Here is an 18,995-nt window from a genome sequence, read left to right on the forward strand (position 1 = left end):
CAAATCTATTACCTTTGGGATAATGGGAGAAGTGTTTTATGCGTCGGCGCTCCGACACATTAAACATTCATGTTAGTGATGGATGTAAATTGTTGGTCCTACCAAAAATAATAAAAGGCCAAGGTCTAAAGTCTTTTTTCAATTTTAATTTTAGTTTTTAAAATTTATTTTTTGATACATTAATGATTTCTATGTTACAAACCATACATTCTTTAAAAATTAGTTCCAAAATACATCTCATAAATAGATAGCAAAAAACGGATGTGTTGCTAAATGCGAGTCTTGGACGCATAAAAAACATGCATATTTAAATTGTAAATTTTAAAATGGGTGCGGTTTGTATAGAGTAGGCTCTAAACAATCAAATTAGAGCTACCTTCAAATAGTGTCGAGAAATGTGGTTTTAATACTGAAAATATTTTTGATAGCCTTCAAATATGTTTTCATATTTATTATAAAGTTCAAAGCTTAAAAAATAGTGTAGATCAAGAGATATACGAAAACTTGAAAGTTTTTAAAATGAACGGTCTAAAAATGCGCTACAAAGTACACAATTTCCAAAACTTGAAATCCATTTATTTTTTTATATTCATGCATCTTGATGTCCGGATGATCAATTTGAAGATATTTAGGCATCAAAACAACTCGTTCTAGTGAAATTTTGGAGGTAGGCTCGAATTTGATTGTATAGAGCCTCGGCTCTATATAAACTTTTCCCTTTTAAAATAGGGTGTGGTTTCTATAAGGTTGCAACCTTAAACAATCCAATTAAGGCGCAATTTTATCGTAACATGTAATTTTAGTGTAAAATGTTTTTAGGACTATATGGAAATTTATTTTCATATCTAATTATAAAATTTTAAACTCCAAAAATGGTTAAAATCAAGTAGATCTATAAACATATGATAATCTAAAAAATGGACGGTCTAGATAATGTGTTGTAAGATACAATATTTTTAGGACTCAAAATATATATATTTTTTATATTCATACATCTTGATGTCGAGATGATCGATTAGAGGGTTTTTCAATATTAAAATAATATTTTCCGATAGATTTTTTAGGTACATTTTTATTTTTACATTTTAAGGTTGCAACTTTATATAAACTTTTTCCTTTAAAATATTGTTTATTCCTTTTAAAATTTGCAATTTAAATTCGGGTGCAGTTTGTATAGAGCCTAGGCTCTAAACAATCAAATTAGAGCCTGCTTTCAAATAGTGTCGAGAAATGTGGTTTTAATATTGGAAATCTTTGTGATAGCCTTAAAATATATTTTCATCTTTATTTATAAATTTTAAAGCTTCAGAAATAGTGTAGATCGATAGATCTATAAAAATATGAAAATCTTGAAAATTGACGGTCAAAAAATGTACTACAAAATACACTATTTTGTAGTACATTTTTTCTCAAATTTTTGAAAATCAAAACATTGTGTTCTAGTGAAATTTTTGAGATAAGCTCTAATTTGATTGTTTAGAGCCTCAGCTCTATATAAACTTTTCCCTTTAAAAACTTTGATATCCCGCGTCATTTTAGCATCATGCCAGTAGTCAAGTGTTACGAATGGACGACTTATGTGACTCGTTCCCTTATGTTTGAAGTTAAAAAAGAGAACAAAGTAAAAGGGGAAAAAAATTCTCATCATGGTCCTATTTGTGTGTGGGTGTGTGTATGCCCATCTCTAAATTTATCATGTAATTTTGATGTAAAACATTCTTAGGATCATCTCAAAATATATTTTCATATTTAGTTATAAATTTTAAACTCTAAAAATAGTTAAATCAAGTAGATCTATAAACATATGAAAATCTTGAAAATGGACGGTCTAGTTAATGTGTTGCAAGATGCATTATTTCTTGCACTCATAATCCTTTTTTTTTTTTTTTATATTCTTATATCTTGATATCGAGATGATCAATTAGAAGGTTTCCAACATTAAAACACAATTAGAAGGTTTCCAACATTAAAACAACTTTTTCCGATGGACTTTTGAGGTGCATTTGTAATTCTACATTTTAAGCTTACAACTTTTTTATAAATAAATAAATAAATAAATAAATAAATAAATATATATATATATATATATATATATATATATATATATATATATATATATATATATATATATATATATATATATATATATATATATATATATATATATATATATATATATAAAGCTACCAATAGCATAGCACCTATAATGAATAGTAATATAGGTAAATGTCAACCATCAAGTCTTCTTCGAGTGGTTCAAAATACATATTATTATCTCAATTATAATCTTTTTTCCAAAAATCGAATCATGATGAAATTTTGGGCATGTGTATGAAAAAAATGGATGCACAAGAAAAAATATAAAAAAAATATTTTCAGAATATAAATTAACAAAAATATCTCTGAAAAATAACAGGGCTGATTTAGTTATTTTAAAATGGCCAAAATATATTGAAAGCAGTTTCCATCAACTATAGGTAAAATTATATGGTGATTTTGCCTATATGCTCGCCATCAACTATTTTTCTTTAACGATGGGGATGTGGCAAGGCTACTGCCACGGACATAACATGTATGTGGCGGTCAATTTTTTGCTTGCACCGTAAATGGCTATAGTGGCTCCACCAAAGCCGTTGCAGGGGTGAAATTACTGTTCAGTTCACATGTAGGCATTAGAAAAAGTTTTCCACACACACACACACACACACACACACACACATATATATATATATATATATATATATATATATATATATATATGGGAAAAGTTTTTATAGGTCCTAGGCTCTAAACAATCAAATTAGAGCCTACTTCAAAACATTCACAAGAAGATGTTGTTTTGATGCCCAAATATCATCAAATTGATCATCTCAACATCAAGATGCATGTACATGAAAAAAAAAATGGAATTAAGTTTTGGAAATAGTGCATCTTGTAATGTATTTTTGGACTGTCAATTTTCATGTTTTCAGGTTTCATAGATATGCTCATCTACACTATTTTTGAAACTTCAAATTTTATAACTAAAGATGAAAATATACTGTAAGGTTATTACAAAATTTTTTAATATTGAAACCATATTTCTCGACACTATTTGAAGGTGGGTTCTAATTTGATTGTTTAGAGCCTAGGATATATATATATATATATATATTACATTATGGGAAAAATTTATATAGAGCCGAGGCTCTAAACCATCAAATTGGAGCCTACCTCAAAATTTTCACTAGAAGAGGCTGTTTTGATGTCCAAATATCTTCAAATTGATCATCTCGACATCAAGATGCATAAACATGAGAAACAATTGGATTTCAATTTTTGGAAATGGTGTATTTTGTAACGCATTTTTGGGCTGTCGATTTTTAAGATTTTCAAGTTTTCATAGATTTTTCGATATACACTATTTTTGAAACTTTATAATTTATAAATAAAGATTAAAATATATTTTAAAGCTATCACAAAGATTTCTAATATTGAAACCACATTTCTCAACTCTATTTGAGGGTAAGCTCTAATTTGATTGTTTAGAGCCTAGGCTCTATACAAACTACACCCTTACATTATTAAACCATAGTTAAGAGGTAGACACATGTTACGAAAATAAGAATGGACCGAGATTGTAGGATAAGTGACTTTGTGTAGGTCTTATTCTCTCCGAGAGATAAGAAAGAGAGATAATAGATTGGAAAAACTTTCTCAGCCAGACATGGAAAGATTCTTATCATGTCAATGTTATGAGACATATGTAAAAATGGTTTCAGTAGTTTCTTTTTTGGATGATAGATGTTGATGTATTCTAGAGTACACTCGTTCCCCTTTTATCTAACTCTCCTTACATTAATTTGAGTGTCTCTCAATAAAACTTGAATTCTTTGACCTTTCCATTGTGGCACCAACGTGCAACCATCATAAATTGTCCTGGCGATTATGATGGCATGGCAATTTTTACATGGGGCATCTACACCATCAAGTACGTCAATTTTAGAGGGGAAGTAGAAGAAAACTATGTTACTTCCATTTGTATGTTTGTTGATGATGTTAAGAGAGAGGAGAGTATTATAGGTATGCATATGCTTTTTTTTTCATCAATTTACATAAATCTGGATTCTTTCTCTTAAAAAAGACCTCATAATTGTCAGGAAAATAAGGAAAGAGAAGATATTGAAAACTAGGGAGTAGGAGATATTTTATGTCTATCTTTATCCTCAAGCCCACAATCTTTCATTATATCTATTTATATCATCAAGACCACTCTTAAGATGTGTGCCTTGTGGCATTCAATAATCTAATTTTCTTTATTAAAATTTTTAGTATTTCTTTAAGCGTAAAAGTTTTCATGAGTAGTTTTTAGTTTACTTATTTTTTGATTCTTTTAAAATTATATTTATTTTTTAAAACGTTATCAATATGAATTCTTATTTTCATTTTTTCTAACAATCTAAAACATTATGGCTATTTTTTATTTTTAAATATTTTAATCGAATAATGGCAACAAATATTGGCTTTAGTGTCAATTCAATTTTATTTAATTTTACTTTTTGTGGATTTTTATCTATAATTTTTATTTATTCTAAATATTATTGATCTTTTGGTAAATAAAGTACAAGAAATAAAACATGAAATACACACCATAAGAACACAAAGATTTAGGTGGTTCACCCAAGAAGGCTACATCCACGGGCACGGAAAACATAAATCCACTATAGTAATACAAGTTACATTAAAGATTTTGGAACAAACCTCGACAAAAAACACAATTGAGCAAACCCTTTTAAACCTGCTTTCCTAAACGGCACTATGCCGATCTCTCATCTTTATTCCATAACTAAACCATGGTTTAAGAAGAGAACAACTTTGAGAGCAAACGAGAGTTTATGCCACTAAAAGGGGAAAACACCCAAAATCTCCACGGGAATCGCTTTTCTACAAAAAATCAACCTCTCACTCTGCAGAAGTGTTCAGGAGGTACCATCAATGTTTATCTTCATAAGAAGCTCTCTTCTGCAGGAGTCTTTTATGAGGCATCATCAATGTTTCTCTTCATAGGAAGCTCTATTCTTTCTTATAGGAAATTGCATTTATATACAGGAGGAATTGAATCTTATAACTAAACCACGGCCTACGAAGAGAACAACTTTTAGAGCAAACGAGACTTTACGTCATTAAAAGGGGAAACAACCCAAAATCTCCTTGGGAATCTCTTCTCTACAAGAAACCAACCTCTCACTCTGCAGAGGTCTTCAAGAAGCACCATCAATGTTTATCTTCATAAGAAGCTCTATTCTGCAGGAGTATTTTATGATGCATCATTAATGTTTCTCTTCATAGGAAGTTCTCTTTTCTTTAAGAGGAAATTACATTTTATACACAGGAGGCTCTGTCTCTCCATCCCTAGAGGAACCATCATTCCCATATGGTGACCCAAATAGGGCACACCAATTCTCTATACTTTTATCCTTTATATATAAGATTAGAAATCCATACTAAATATGAAACTTCCTATTGATATTACATATATATCAAAAGATTAAGAGATATAACCTTTTAAACTTGCTCTCCCGAACGACACCATGCCGATCTCTTATCCCGATTCTATAACTAGATCACTTTCTAAAAAGATGACAACTTTGAGAACAAACAAGAAAGTCTTCAAGAGACATCATCAATATTTCTCTTCATAAGAAGATATCTTCTCTCTAAGAGGAAATTGCATATTATGCATAGGAGGGTCTTTTTCCCTCTCTCTCTAGAGGAACCACCATTCCCATATGGTGACCCAAATAGGGCACATAACTTCTTTGGTGTTTGCCGTCAAATTTCTCCACCTCGAACCTTGCATTCAAAATTTTTACTGCCAAATCGAAAATCCCAAACCGAGCTCTGATACCACTTGTTGTATGCAAGAAAGAGTTAAACTCGATGTGTTAATATTTGGCAAATAAAGTATGAGAAATAAAGCATAAAATACATATAACAAGAAAACAAAGATTTATGTAGTTCACCCTAGAAGGGCTACATCCATGGGCACGGCAAACTGAAATCCACTATTTCAATGAAAGTTACCTCAAAGATTTTAGAACAAACCTCGACAAAAAAACCCAATTCGAGTAAACTCTTTCAACCACTCTCCCTTTCTTATCTTTACTTCTTGCAATATCAACAACACCAGATAAGATACGCGAGAGCAACGAAAAACTGACTTTCTCTCTAACTAAAAGGAAAACCACCAAAAATCTCCATCGGAACCACTTCGCTACAAGAAACAACCCTCTTAATTTTTGGGAGTCCAAAAGAGATACCATCACAATGTTTCTCTCCGTAAAAAGTTTTCTTTTATCTAAGAGACAATTGCATCTTATGCACAGGAGACTATAACTCCCTCTCTCTAGAGGAACCATCATTCTCATATGGTGACCCAAATAGGGCACACAAATTTTCTACACTTTTATCCCATATAGATAAGATTGGAGTCATATTACATAGGAAACTTTCTATTGATGTTACATATATCTCAATAGACTGAGATATATCCATCCAAGAGTCCTAATATTTATTGAATTTCTATTTCCTTTAGGAAACCTATCAATATTAATCTCAATCCCACAAATATAAGAAAGTCTCAATCCTACAAAATATAGGAATATCTCAATCCCACATAATATGAGAATATATCAATCAATCCCACAAAATATGGTAATATCTCAATCCATATAATTTGGGAATATATAATCCCATAAAGATTTCCTTGTGTAGATGATTTTGGATAGCACCAAATCCAACAGTTTTGTCACAAAAAAATTCTCGAATTGATCATCTTGACCTCAATATATATAGATATGAAAGAAAATATAAATTTGAACTCCTAAAAGTAGTGCATCTTATAACACATTATCTAGACCATCCATTTTCAAGATTTTTGAGTGCTTATAGATCTGCTTTATTGCACCATTTTTGGAGCGTTCAATTTCATTATAGGGATGATAAGAGTTTTGCACTGAAAATACATCTTTTACTAAGATTTTGAGAGGCACCCTACCGTGATTGTTTAAGGTTAACACCTAATACAAATTCAAATAAAGAATGTATATAACAACAACCAATGTTATCAAATTCAGTTCGGATTTCAGGGAGCTATTGGTCATGGCCACGAGAAGAAAGTGCTTTAGCTCTTGGATTGATTAAGGGAGGTCTTTGAGTATTTTCAAATACTTTTTAAAATGGAAAAGTCAGTAACGGATGGTATTCCTATCTTTTCTTTCAATATATGAAGTACGTTTTGCAAGCTTTGAATAGATCAAGCATATACGTCATATCTTTAAATCAATCATGGTTCGAAAACTTTAAAAACATATATTGTCGAACTGGTTTCACTTCGCTTTTGGAGCTGAAACCAAAGACTTCAACCAAATCAAAGTGATTCTAATCAAGTTGGCCATAGCCCCTAGTCATATTAGAACCCAAGATCAGGCCAAACTTGCTCATGTCAAAGCGTAGACCGCCCACAACAACCAAACCCATTCAGACCATTAACAGGCCTTTACTCAAAGAAACTAAATGTTTAATTAATATTTTTTGAACTTTGTTAGAGATATTTTTTGGATTTTGCTAATATTGGTAATCCATGTAGTTCAATGATTGAACATACTGCTAATAGTGTTAAGTTTTGGAGAATCAATAATATTCATTCATTGACCCAAAAGGGGATAATTTTACATGCCAAATGAGATCCCTTGATTGTAGGGATTTACAATTTGAAACAAAAACGTCTAACAAATAATAAAACCGTCTAACACTCCCCCTCAAGTAAGAGCGTGAATATCGAGAACACCCAACTTGCGAATCAAAAAATTGAATTGGTTGCGTCTAAGAGCTTTAGTGAATACCTCAACAAGCTACCGTGTTGTTGGAATGTAGGAGGTCCGAAGAACCCCATTTTAGATCTTTTCTCGAATGTACTGACAATCAAGCTCGATGTGTTTTCTCCGTTCATGAAACACAGGATTGATAGCAATGTATAATGCAACTTGATTGTCACAATAGAGAACGGGAGGTGGTGACTGAGGAACTCCTAAGTCATATAGCAAGGAGCGTAACCAGGTGATCTCACAGCTGGCAGTCGCCATAGCTCGGTATTCGGCCTCGGCAGAAGACCGACTAACGGTATGTTGCTTATTGGTTTTTCAAGATATAAGAGAATGACCAAGAAGAGCACAACAACCAGTGGTAGAGCAACTGGTATCTGGGCAACTTGCCCAATCAGAGTCACAAAAAACTCGAAGTTAAAGAGGGTTGTCTGAGGAAAAAAATAAACCTTATCCCGGTGCAAGTTTCAAATATCAAACAAGGCATAGGGCTGCTTCATAATGCGGCCACCGCAGTTGACTCATATAATGACTAAGGATATGAACAGCATAAACAATATCTGGTTTAGTGAGAGTCAGATAAATGAGACAACCCACAAGGCGACGGTATATGGTGAGATCAGAAAGGAGAATGCCATGATCATGACGCAGTTTGAGATTTTGCTCTATGGGGAGGTGAACAAGTCGAGCACTAACGAGACGCATTTCTCCAATGATCTCAAGGGTATATTTGAGTTGTGAGATATATAAACCTTGTTTAGACCGTTCCACTTCAAGACCAAAGAAATATTTGAGAGGGTCAAGATCTTTCAAGTGGAAGCGACGATGTAAGAAGGATTTTAGAGACTGTTTGGCATGTTAATTAGTGCATGTAATTATGATATCAAGAAACATAAACCAAAATTATCAAAAAGCCATCATGACGATTGTAAGAAAACATGGAATAATCCGCTTTAGATTAGGTAAAACCAACATTAATAGGGCTAAGGAGAACGTGGCAAACCATTGACGGGATACCTGCTTGAGGCCATATATGGATTTGTGTACCGGCAAACCCTTATCTTTCCATGTCGAGAAAATCCCTGAGGAAGACTCATGTATACCTCTTTTTCCAAGTCACCATGAAAAAATGCATTCCGCACATCTAAGTAGAGCAAAGTCTAGTTACGAACTGAAGCAATGGCTAATAAACAGTGAACAGTGACCAACTTTGCAACTGGTGCAAAGGTATCATGGAAGTCCAATCCTTCACATTGGGTGTAACGCTTGGCAACAAAGCGAGCTTTGTAGCATTCAATGGTGCCATCAGTTGTGCTTGACTTTATATACCCATTTACATCCAATGGGAGTTTTCCCAAGTGGTAAACTCGTAAGGGTCTAGATATAATTCTTCTTAAGTACCTGAAGCTCACATTGCATTGCCTCTTGCCACTTGAGGTTTGCACAGACTGTGAATTAAAGGTAGGCTCCTGAATAGAAGAGACGGCTAAAGCATAATGTTGAGGAGAGGGAGATAAGCTCTGATAACAAATGAAATGGAACAGAGGATGATGTGTACCTTTGGTCGAACCAATGCTAGAAGAATATGTGGAAGTAGCTCCAAGCTTGACGTGTGTGCAATGAAAGTCTTTCAAATAGGAAGGTGGCTGAGAAGTGTGTTGAGAACTTCGAATAGGTGGTATAGAGATTGGAGCTGGGACAAAATGGGTGGGGGGCCATGAGATTGGTTTTGATGAGGAGAAATAGGGGAATTGGGTAGGAAAATGATGTGATCAGTAGTGATTGGGTGAATGAAGGGGTGGGGAGTCATCGGGTATTGGTAATGGTAAAATGACATTGGAATTGTTCGAAGGAAGATTTTGATAAAGGAAAATGTTCTCATTAAATACTACATCATGATAAGTGAAAATAGAATTGGTGAAAAGGTCAAGAAGACGGTAGCCCTTTTGAGCATGGGGATAACCAAGGAAAACACATTTGCATACACGAGGGTCGAACTTATCCCGATTTGAAGCATAACAAAGGCATCCAAAAACTCACAAATACGACTAAGATGACTACTTATTAAATAATACTTCAAACATGGATTTATCCAATAATGAAAGTGTTAGTAACCAGCTTATTAAATATGTGGTAGTAAGAATGCAATCTCCTTTAAAAGTAAGAGGAAGATTACTTTGAACGCGTAAAGTATGTGGCGATGTTTGCGTTCAGCAACACCATTTTGTTGCGGTGTGTAAACGCAACTATATTGATGGGTGACCCCATGTTCTTTAATAAAATGCTTAATAGAACGAGAAAAGAATACGGATCCATTATCTGTCCTTACGTGTTTAATAGTGCATTGAAAATGAGTATTTACAAATGCTTTTAAAAGGTATTTTAATAAGGATAGAGTCTCAAATTTGTTTTGCATAAGAAATACCCACATGTAACAAGAAAAATCATCAACAAGAATTAAAAAATAACGAGCTCCACAATGGGAAGGAATGGAATAACCTCTTCAAATATCACAATGAATCAAATCAAAATCTGCAGTAGATGAAATAGAACTCGAAACGAAAGGTAATCATGTTTGTTTAGCTCAAGGACAAACATCACAATGACTGGGAGTGAAAATAGCGATCCAATCAACAGTCTTAGCTAACAAATTCAAACTAGTAGAAGAAACATGTCGTAAATGTCTATTCAATAAATTATAACCAACTCAAATGGATGAGAGAGCAGTACAAGTCAGTGGAGAGGACTCAAAATAGTAGAGGCCACCAAGCTTTTTAGCTGTTCCAATCGTCGTCTTTTGGTACTAGTTCTGAAAAATGCACATATCATGAGAAAATGTCACTGAACAGGGATAGAATGCAGTAAGTATGTTGATGCAAAGTAAATTGAATCCAAAAGAAGGGACACACAACACCTGATGTATGCAAAGTGTAGGTGTTAAAAAACAGAACCAATATGAGTTATGGAAGCAAAAGAGCCATTTGGAAGTTTGACAGGTACTATGTGAGAAACAGGTGTAGAGGAATGAAACAAAGATGTGTAAAAAATCATATGATCAGAAGCACCGGTGTCTACAATCTAAGTATGGAGAGGAATGGAAGAAGGAGAGGATGTGGAGTTACCTACAAAGTTGACCATTGGTTGTGTATTACCTTCAGTAAGAATAGAAAGCAAGCGATGATATTGATCCTGTGTAAATTGTGGGCTACTTTGACTTGAATTTGTAGTAACAGTGTTTTTCACATTTATTGTAGGCTTAGAAGATATCCCTTTGCCTGTTTGGTGTAGTCGGTCGCCCGATGGATAACCATGAAGAACGGAACAGGTGTCAATGGCGTGGCCTACCCAGCCACAATGATCACATTTGGGCCGCTATTTGTGAGGTCTTTTTGCTTTATCTGTATTGTTGAAATAATGTTGAGGCTGGTGGTTTGTAGCGGTGTTGACTACAAAGACAACAACATCTTCTGAAGGAATTGTTTTTGTAGCCACCTGACACATCTTTTCTTCTTGAAGAAAAAGAGAATAAGCTCTATTAACATAGGAAGATGGTCCATGAGAAGGATCTGGCTTCGAATTGGGTGATAAGACTCATGGAGTCCCATGAGAAATTGAATTATTCTGTCATATTGTAGATAGTCATGCAAGGCCTTAGAAGACCCACAAGAACAGGGTGGAAGAGGAGTATAAGAAGCAAGTTATTCCCAAAGAGATTTAAGTTTAGTGTAATAAGTTGAAATAGTGGAAGAACCTTGAGAAACAAGTGCAAGATCCCATTGTAACTTGAAGAGACGAGGTGCATTACTTTGAGAAAAGTGATCTTTCAAATCATCCCACATGCCTTGAGCAGTGGCTTCATAAGAAATACTATCAGCAATCTCATTATTGACAAAATTTTGGATCCAAGATCAAACCATGTCATTGCATATTTTCCATAAAAGATGATTAGAAGAAGAGATGAGAGGTTTGATGAAAGAACCATCCACAAAGGAGAGCTTATTTTTGGCATTCAAAGCAGTGGTCATAACTCTACTCCATTGTGGATAATTCTAACCTTCAAGGATGTAAGAAGCAAGAATATTGCCAGGATTGTCATTGTTGGTCAAATGAAAAGGGTTAGTGAAATTATTAACAGAGAAAGAAAAGCTATTACCCTTGGTTGTAGTGTTCCCATCAGGGATGACATTGGTGGAGTCTTCAAAAAGAGGAGGTATTTGGTTGTCCATGGCAATAGCAACGAGTAAGAAAATTTGACGAAACTGCATCAATGGAATACAAGTAACAGGGAATTAAGGGCTTTCCTTCTTTTTTGTTTTGTTTTTTTTTTTGAAGAATATTTATGATAGTATTAAAGGGAAATAAGAGAGAGCCAAATAGAGTGGCAAATACGAAATAGAGCCATCGGGTGCAGGTGTTGGCAAACTTTCTCTCCAACTCTTTCAAGCGCCAGGTATCTCGCACTTCTATTACCAGCAGCACAGCGGACATGAGCCATGTTTGAGGGTGAGGCTATCAATCGAGGACACAAGCGGAGGCATCAACAAGGAAGACATTTCCACTCTCTTTGAGCCCTATTCCCAGATCAAGGCCAGCTCCCTCCAAAGCTTCTGGCATCCTCTTCTTACCGAAGATTTTAGACCTTTGATCAGGGGATCTTAATTTGAAATAGTAGAACCATGTCTGTGTTAGCTATTGATTCTCTCAAGAGACAAGCATGAGGAACCTTGATCCCCGGTGCACTGTAGCTGAAATCGATGAGTGCGACTTATCAAAATTTGCCGATAAGCCAAGGGCTTTAAACATAGAACGACAAAGATCATTTGATGAGAGGTCAATCGGTGAGCTTTCTACTGGGAGTTTTGATAGCTTCCCAAGATAAGTCGTAGGTCTAGTGGGGCTTTAATAGATTGGTCGCAATTTGATTTTCAAAGTAGAGGCAGTTCAAGAGGCTCACTATCGAATTCTGATGAGTAGTGGGGCATTTTCTAGCGAGAGAATGGGAAATGTGGTATTGGAGAGCGTGGGTTCTTTGTGTAGGTTTTCCTTTCTTGATGGGTTTGAATCTCGGATATAACCTTCTCTGCTAGAGACGAGAGAGGGAGAGAGACAAAGTGCTAGATCTGGATAGACGTTGTTACTGTAGGGAGGTAGCCATGACGACCGGCCTGCGTGTTCTCAATGGAGCAACAATAGCGGTGAAATGAACACCCACTCTGGCTCTACTTATATCAGATCTAGAGAGAGAAAGTAAGAGGCGGCGAGAAGGCGAGGAAGGAGGAGATGAGAGCACAAAGGAAGAAGAAGGCTATGGCTTCAGCAAGGCGGAAGAAAAGGAGGCAGAGGAAGGGGAAGAGGCAGTGATGGCTCTAATACCATGTTGAGTTTTGGAGAATCAATAATATTCATTCTTTAACCCAAAAGGCGATAATTATACATGCCAAATGAGATCCCTTGATTGTAGAAATTTACAATTTGAAACATAAACGTCTAACTAAATAATGAAACCATCTAACAAACAGGATAGAAATATGCACTTTTCCGAGTTACTTGGGTCTGGTCCATTTCCAATGATAAACATAGAAATTATAATTTAGTATGTGTTGTATGCAATGTTTCTGACATCCCTGATAGCCACAAAAGCCATTGGCATTTGGCACGTGCACTTCATAAATTTGGAGCCACCAAATTTTGTCTTAGTTAAATTCATCTTGTTCCTTTACCCTTGATTCTTAAAGGGATTGTACCCATGGTACAACAAGGTTACATTTATCGCTGTCCTTCATATGTGGAATGTGACGGCTACGGATATGTCATTAAATTCAAGAAAACTATGTCAACTTTTAAACACGGTGATTGGGTCACCTTAGCTACCTAATTTCACATTTGATAGGGATAATTGTGATCTTCTGCTACTTAAAGATTAAAAATCCTATAATATACTTTCATTCTTAAACAAATAAATTATTTACATTAATATAAGTGAAAGTGAATTTAACATTTATTTTCTATGGCTTCTCAATTATCATATTCCAATGTAAAGTGAAAGTGCATTTAACATTTATTATGTATGGCTTCTCAATTGTCATATTCCTTCATCTCTTGTCTGCCACTTTATTTCCCTTTTTTATTCTTATTAAATGTATAAAGATTGAGAAGAATTTACTCAACTAAGCTTTCATATTAAACTAACCAAAATAAATTTTCTCACAATGTGTTTATATGTGTAGCATGTCACGGAGTAGTTTTGAGTATACTAACCAAACATTGGAATTTTTCATTTTGGATGAAGACTTATTCCATCTAGGGATGAAGTAGAAGCCAAACTACTAGACCAACAAATCACGAGGTCAATTATGAAAATGATTGAAGCAAGACAGGAAAAATTGACGAATGAAGATGCAAATGGTTACGGTGATGACTATTTTGGAATGTTGCTACAATCACAAGCGAATTCCAAGATATCAATGCAAGACATAGTGGATGAATGCAAGACCTTCTATCTTGCTGGTCACGAGACTACCAGTGCGCTACTCACATGGACCGCTGTTCTGTTGGCCATGCACCCGGAGTGGCAAGAGAGGGCAAGGAAAGAAGTTATACAAGTTCTTTGTTCCAACACACCTTCTATCGATGGCCTTGCCCAACTTAAAATAGTAAGATAGACTTCATTTTATTTCTTTTCATTTTTTGGCTAATTGAGTGGGAAATGGTCATCTATCCATGGTATGAATGAAACTGAAGACGTTACATTGCGGCACCCTTGAAAACTAATGGAAAAAACCATTTCTATTTTCAAAATTCAAGAACATTCTCATATATTTTCCAATTTACATCTAGTCCCACTTTATTATATCAAACATGTATGCTAGTTTTTTTCTTTTTCTATTTATCCGTTAAGTTCAAATTTTGGCCATCCATATTTTTATTATAAAGTACTTCTAAAACATATTAAAAATAATGATTGATTTAAATAAAAATAACCAAATTACCCTTACAAATTTTAAATTTATTGGGGTTTTTAGTTATATCATTTAATTTTTAAAATATATTTTGATAAATTTTTCAGTGAGAAGTTTCTACTACTCGAATTAGAGCTTAATCCAATGCATAAAAAAGGAAATAAAATTATAAAATTTACTATAACAAATGGGGTTTAAATATAAAATATGAAATATATGGGAGTATTTTAAAATGGAAAAGTATAAAATGAGACCATTTATCTTTGATACAAAGTGATCGTAATTAATATTGCCACTTGGATGCGAAATTGGGTGGTTACATATATTGCATTGACCAAGCTCAAAGTTCAAAAGAAATTTTCTTGAACTTTATGATACACGTAAGCTATCAAATTTCGCATTGGACAATTATAAGTAATTGTGACCTCTTTGTACCAATAGTAAATGGTCTCATAGTATACAATCCCTTTTCAAAATTTGAAAATAAAAAGGCATTTTATACTAATTTCCCAATCAGATTTCGAATCCCTTCTTCCTTTTTTTCTTCTTAACCCGATCTTCAAGCCAATAAACTTTTTCTTTCATTCAGTAATATGATTTTAAAGTCCCAAATCACTTTCAAATAACAGAAAGTATACAAAGAGACCATTTATTTTTATTACAAGGCGGTCACACTCACTTTTGTCCATCAGATTTGAAATCAGAATGGTTGTGAGTGTATAAATTACTAGATTACAAGTTCAATAAGACAAATTTTGAACTTTGTGACATATCCTTAGCCATCCAATTTGACATCTAATTGCTAGTGCCAATTGTGACCTTCTCGTATTAAAAATAAATAGTATAATAATATGCAATCCCTTTATATAAATGTATTTTTATTTTACATAGAAGCTTGAGCTATTAGATTACGACTACCATTTAATATTTTTATGTTTTTATTCGTGTAGATGAATATGATAATCAATGAGTCTCTGAGACTCTACCCGCCAATTCAACATCAAAACAAGGTATCAACAAAGAAGGCAAGAGTGGGGAAATATACCATCCCCTCAGGAATGGAGCTAGTGGTGCCAATTTTAACAGTACACCATGATCCATCACAATGGGGAGAAGATGTAAACCTTTTCAATCCTGACCGTTTTGCACAAGGGGTGATGAATGCTGCCTCAACTCAAGTGTCCTTTATACCATTTGGCCATGGCCCTCGCATATGTGTAGGCTTAAACTTTGCCACACTAGAGGCCAAAGTGGCTCTCTCTATGATTCTTAGACGTTATACTTTCACACTCTCTCCATCTTATCAGCATGCTCCTATTCATAGGATCACAATGGTTCCTCAACATGGAGCTCAAATCATCATCCATTCCCTGTAAAAGTTTATTTGTATAGGAAGATACGATTTAAAATCTTAGTTATTTACTTTGTTGCAAACATCCTTATTTCTGGGGGTACAATTTGAACTGTTGATGTTTGCTTTTTTTATCTTTGGATGGTTAGCGTTCACCAAATGGAGAAGAGGGAGTAAACTAAAAGACCGTCATTTCGGTGGGCATGACCTCTTTTAGCATTATCGTACGTAAAGGGCCCTAATGATGCCATTTAGTATTATGGTATTTAAAGTACCATAATAAATGCTCTTTAGCAATATAGTACTTAAAGTATTGTAATGTTTTTCATTATCACTACGGTACTTAAAGTACCATGATTCATTATGCTTTCACAATAATACGACTATTGTGAAGGCTATCTTGGTAAAAAAAATGCCAAAAAAAAGAAGGTATGGATGATGTTAATGAAAATATTGGTTTTTTCTAATTAGACAAAAATTAAGGTATATTCTGATAATTTTCCATAGTTTTATAAGATAAATTAAACCCTCTAATGATACTTGCCCTAGATTAGAATTATATAAGGCTTTCTACATCAACTTGATTGACAAAACAAGGTTTTAAGCGTAGTAGTATCCTTGTCATTTTGTAGTTTGATGTTCCTAGACTTGAATTAAAAGAATTTATCTAATTTCGCTTAGAGTAAAGCTACCAAACACTAATAGCTATAATGAATAGTAATATAGGTAGCATATAAGTCGTTAGATCGTCATCGGGTGGTACAAAATACATATCACTATTTGAATTTTAATAGTTTTTCTATAAATCATAAAATTTTGGGTATATATACCTAAAACTATTGTGCAGCATATAAAAAAATAAAAAACGCGCTTTCAATATTTTAAAATGACCAAATTACCCCCATCATTTTTTAGGGATATTTTGATCATTTTATATTTTGAAAAATACTTGTTCTATATTTTTTCTTGTACGCCTTTTTCTATATTACACATGCCCAAAATTTCATCAAGATCTAATTATTAGAAAAATGATTGAAATTTATATAATGATATGTATTCTGAATGACCCGATGAAGATCTGATGGTTGAAATTCTACATATAGTATTATTCATTATAGTTGTTAGTGTTTGGTATATTTACTCGCTCACGCTTCTGTCGCACCATTTTTAAATCTATAATTCTGTGATTTTCCCATTAATGAAATATCCCCCTCTCAAAGTTTTCTGTTGCATTCTAGCCAAGAAATAATGTCCTCTTTTGTGCAATTCACACGCGATAAAACCAACATCTATTTTTTTTTTTTTTACAATGATTCATAATTTTATTGATGAAAGGGAATTATGATTCTGTCAAATAAATTAACATCATAAAATTACATAAAAAATGTTCAAGTTCTGCATCTCGCCTCCTTTCTTGGCCAAAACATCTGCTATCCCAATACCATCTCTAGAAACATCTTGGAAAGAAATAGTCATATCACGACACAAATCCATAACTTCCATACATTCCAACTTCAACTTCAATGGTGGCCTAGAGATACAATTACACCAATTTGCTACGTTCAGTGAGTCACATTCCACCACACATCCTTCTTGTAGACCACCTTCTTTGATGATTTTTAGCCCTTGAAGCACGACAAGCAATTCCGCCTCATTTGATGTTTTAACACCGCACGAGCCTGTAAAACGGAAAGTGCACTCACCAAGATGATTCCTCATCACACCCCCTACACCTGCTATCCAACGATTACCTAATGAACTTCCATCACAATTCAATTTAAAACTTCCCATCACAGGAGCTACCTACCGCCCTTTGGGTCTCACCTTAACCACCTTTTGTGTCATTAGGTTCCTAACAATCACATCTATGTCTATCTTAGATACACCAAAACCTTCCTTTGTAATAGAGAACCAACTCCAATTTGTGTGTTGTATTCTCGTCTTCACCAAATCCCCCTCCAATACCAAGCCCTCGAATACTCTTCTATTCCTTTCCAACCAAATCTTCTATAGCACCACAACCCTTCCAATATGAAAAATCAAAATTCCCACCTTTATTAGCCCAACAAATGACATACTTTTATAATATTAGTATGGCTCTAGGGTAGCGGACCAACAATACCCAATTTATTAAGAAACCAACACCAAATATCATGAATAAATGGGCAATATAAGAATAAATGATCATCACTCTCATTGCACTCCTTACAAAGCATACATACATTAGCTATGATCCTCTCTCTCTTCATAATCTTATCCACCATCAAGAACTTCCCTTGAAACAACACCCATAGAAGCACCTTAACCTTTTGAGGTATCCGCCAAGACCATATCCTTTCCAATGAAGCCCGATTCCACCTTATCCTGTCATGAAATAATAGGTTATATGATGATTTCACAGAGAAGACCCTATCACTTTCAGCCTCCCATACCAATTCATCCAGGAAGTCCTGGAATAATTTCACCTTTTCCAACATTCTCAATGACTCCGTCTTCTACAAGATAAACTAATCACTAACCCTATTGTATATACAGTTTATATCCCAAACCCCCTCTCCCTGCAATACATTTCACTAACTTTAGCCCTAGGGTTAGTAGCTGCATTAAAGATCAAAGGAAAAGAATACCTTATCGGAGCCTCCCTTATCCATTTACCATGCCAAAAGGGGTTTGTAAACCATCCCTCACCTCCCATTTAGAAAAACTAATCACAAACCTTCTATTTTGCATTTCACATTTCCAAACCATCGATTGGGATCTAGAATTTGTACTACTCCCCAACCACAAGCTATATCTATCTTCATTATACTTATATTTAATAAT

The 18,995-nt window shown here is 34.1% G+C and overlaps 1 protein-coding gene across 2 annotated transcripts in view; it reads left to right on the top strand.

Annotated features, from left to right (window-relative positions):
* Positions 1-16,356, top strand: part of LOC18446143 (cytochrome P450 CYP749A22) — a 34,168-nt gene extending 17,812 nt beyond the window's left edge. Inside the window, exons 4-5 of one of the 2 annotated variants that reach the window (XM_020674767.2) lie at positions 14,152-14,515; positions 15,772-16,356. In XM_020674767.2, the coding sequence (XP_020530426.1) occupies positions 14,152-14,515; positions 15,772-16,197 (790 nt within the window). In that variant the 3' untranslated portion in view covers positions 16,198-16,356. The remainder of the gene's footprint in view (positions 1-14,151; positions 14,516-15,771) is intronic. The other variant, XM_088849713.1, reaches the window with a different exon arrangement.
* Positions 16,357-18,995: the final 2,639 nt, after the last annotated feature.

This window comes from Amborella trichopoda, chromosome 10 (assembly GCF_054954075.1).
Source record: "Amborella trichopoda isolate Santa Cruz 75 chromosome 10, AtrichopodaSantaCruz75HAP2 v2.0, whole genome shotgun sequence".
Lineage (NCBI taxonomy): Eukaryota > Viridiplantae > Streptophyta > Magnoliopsida > Amborellales > Amborellaceae > Amborella > Amborella trichopoda.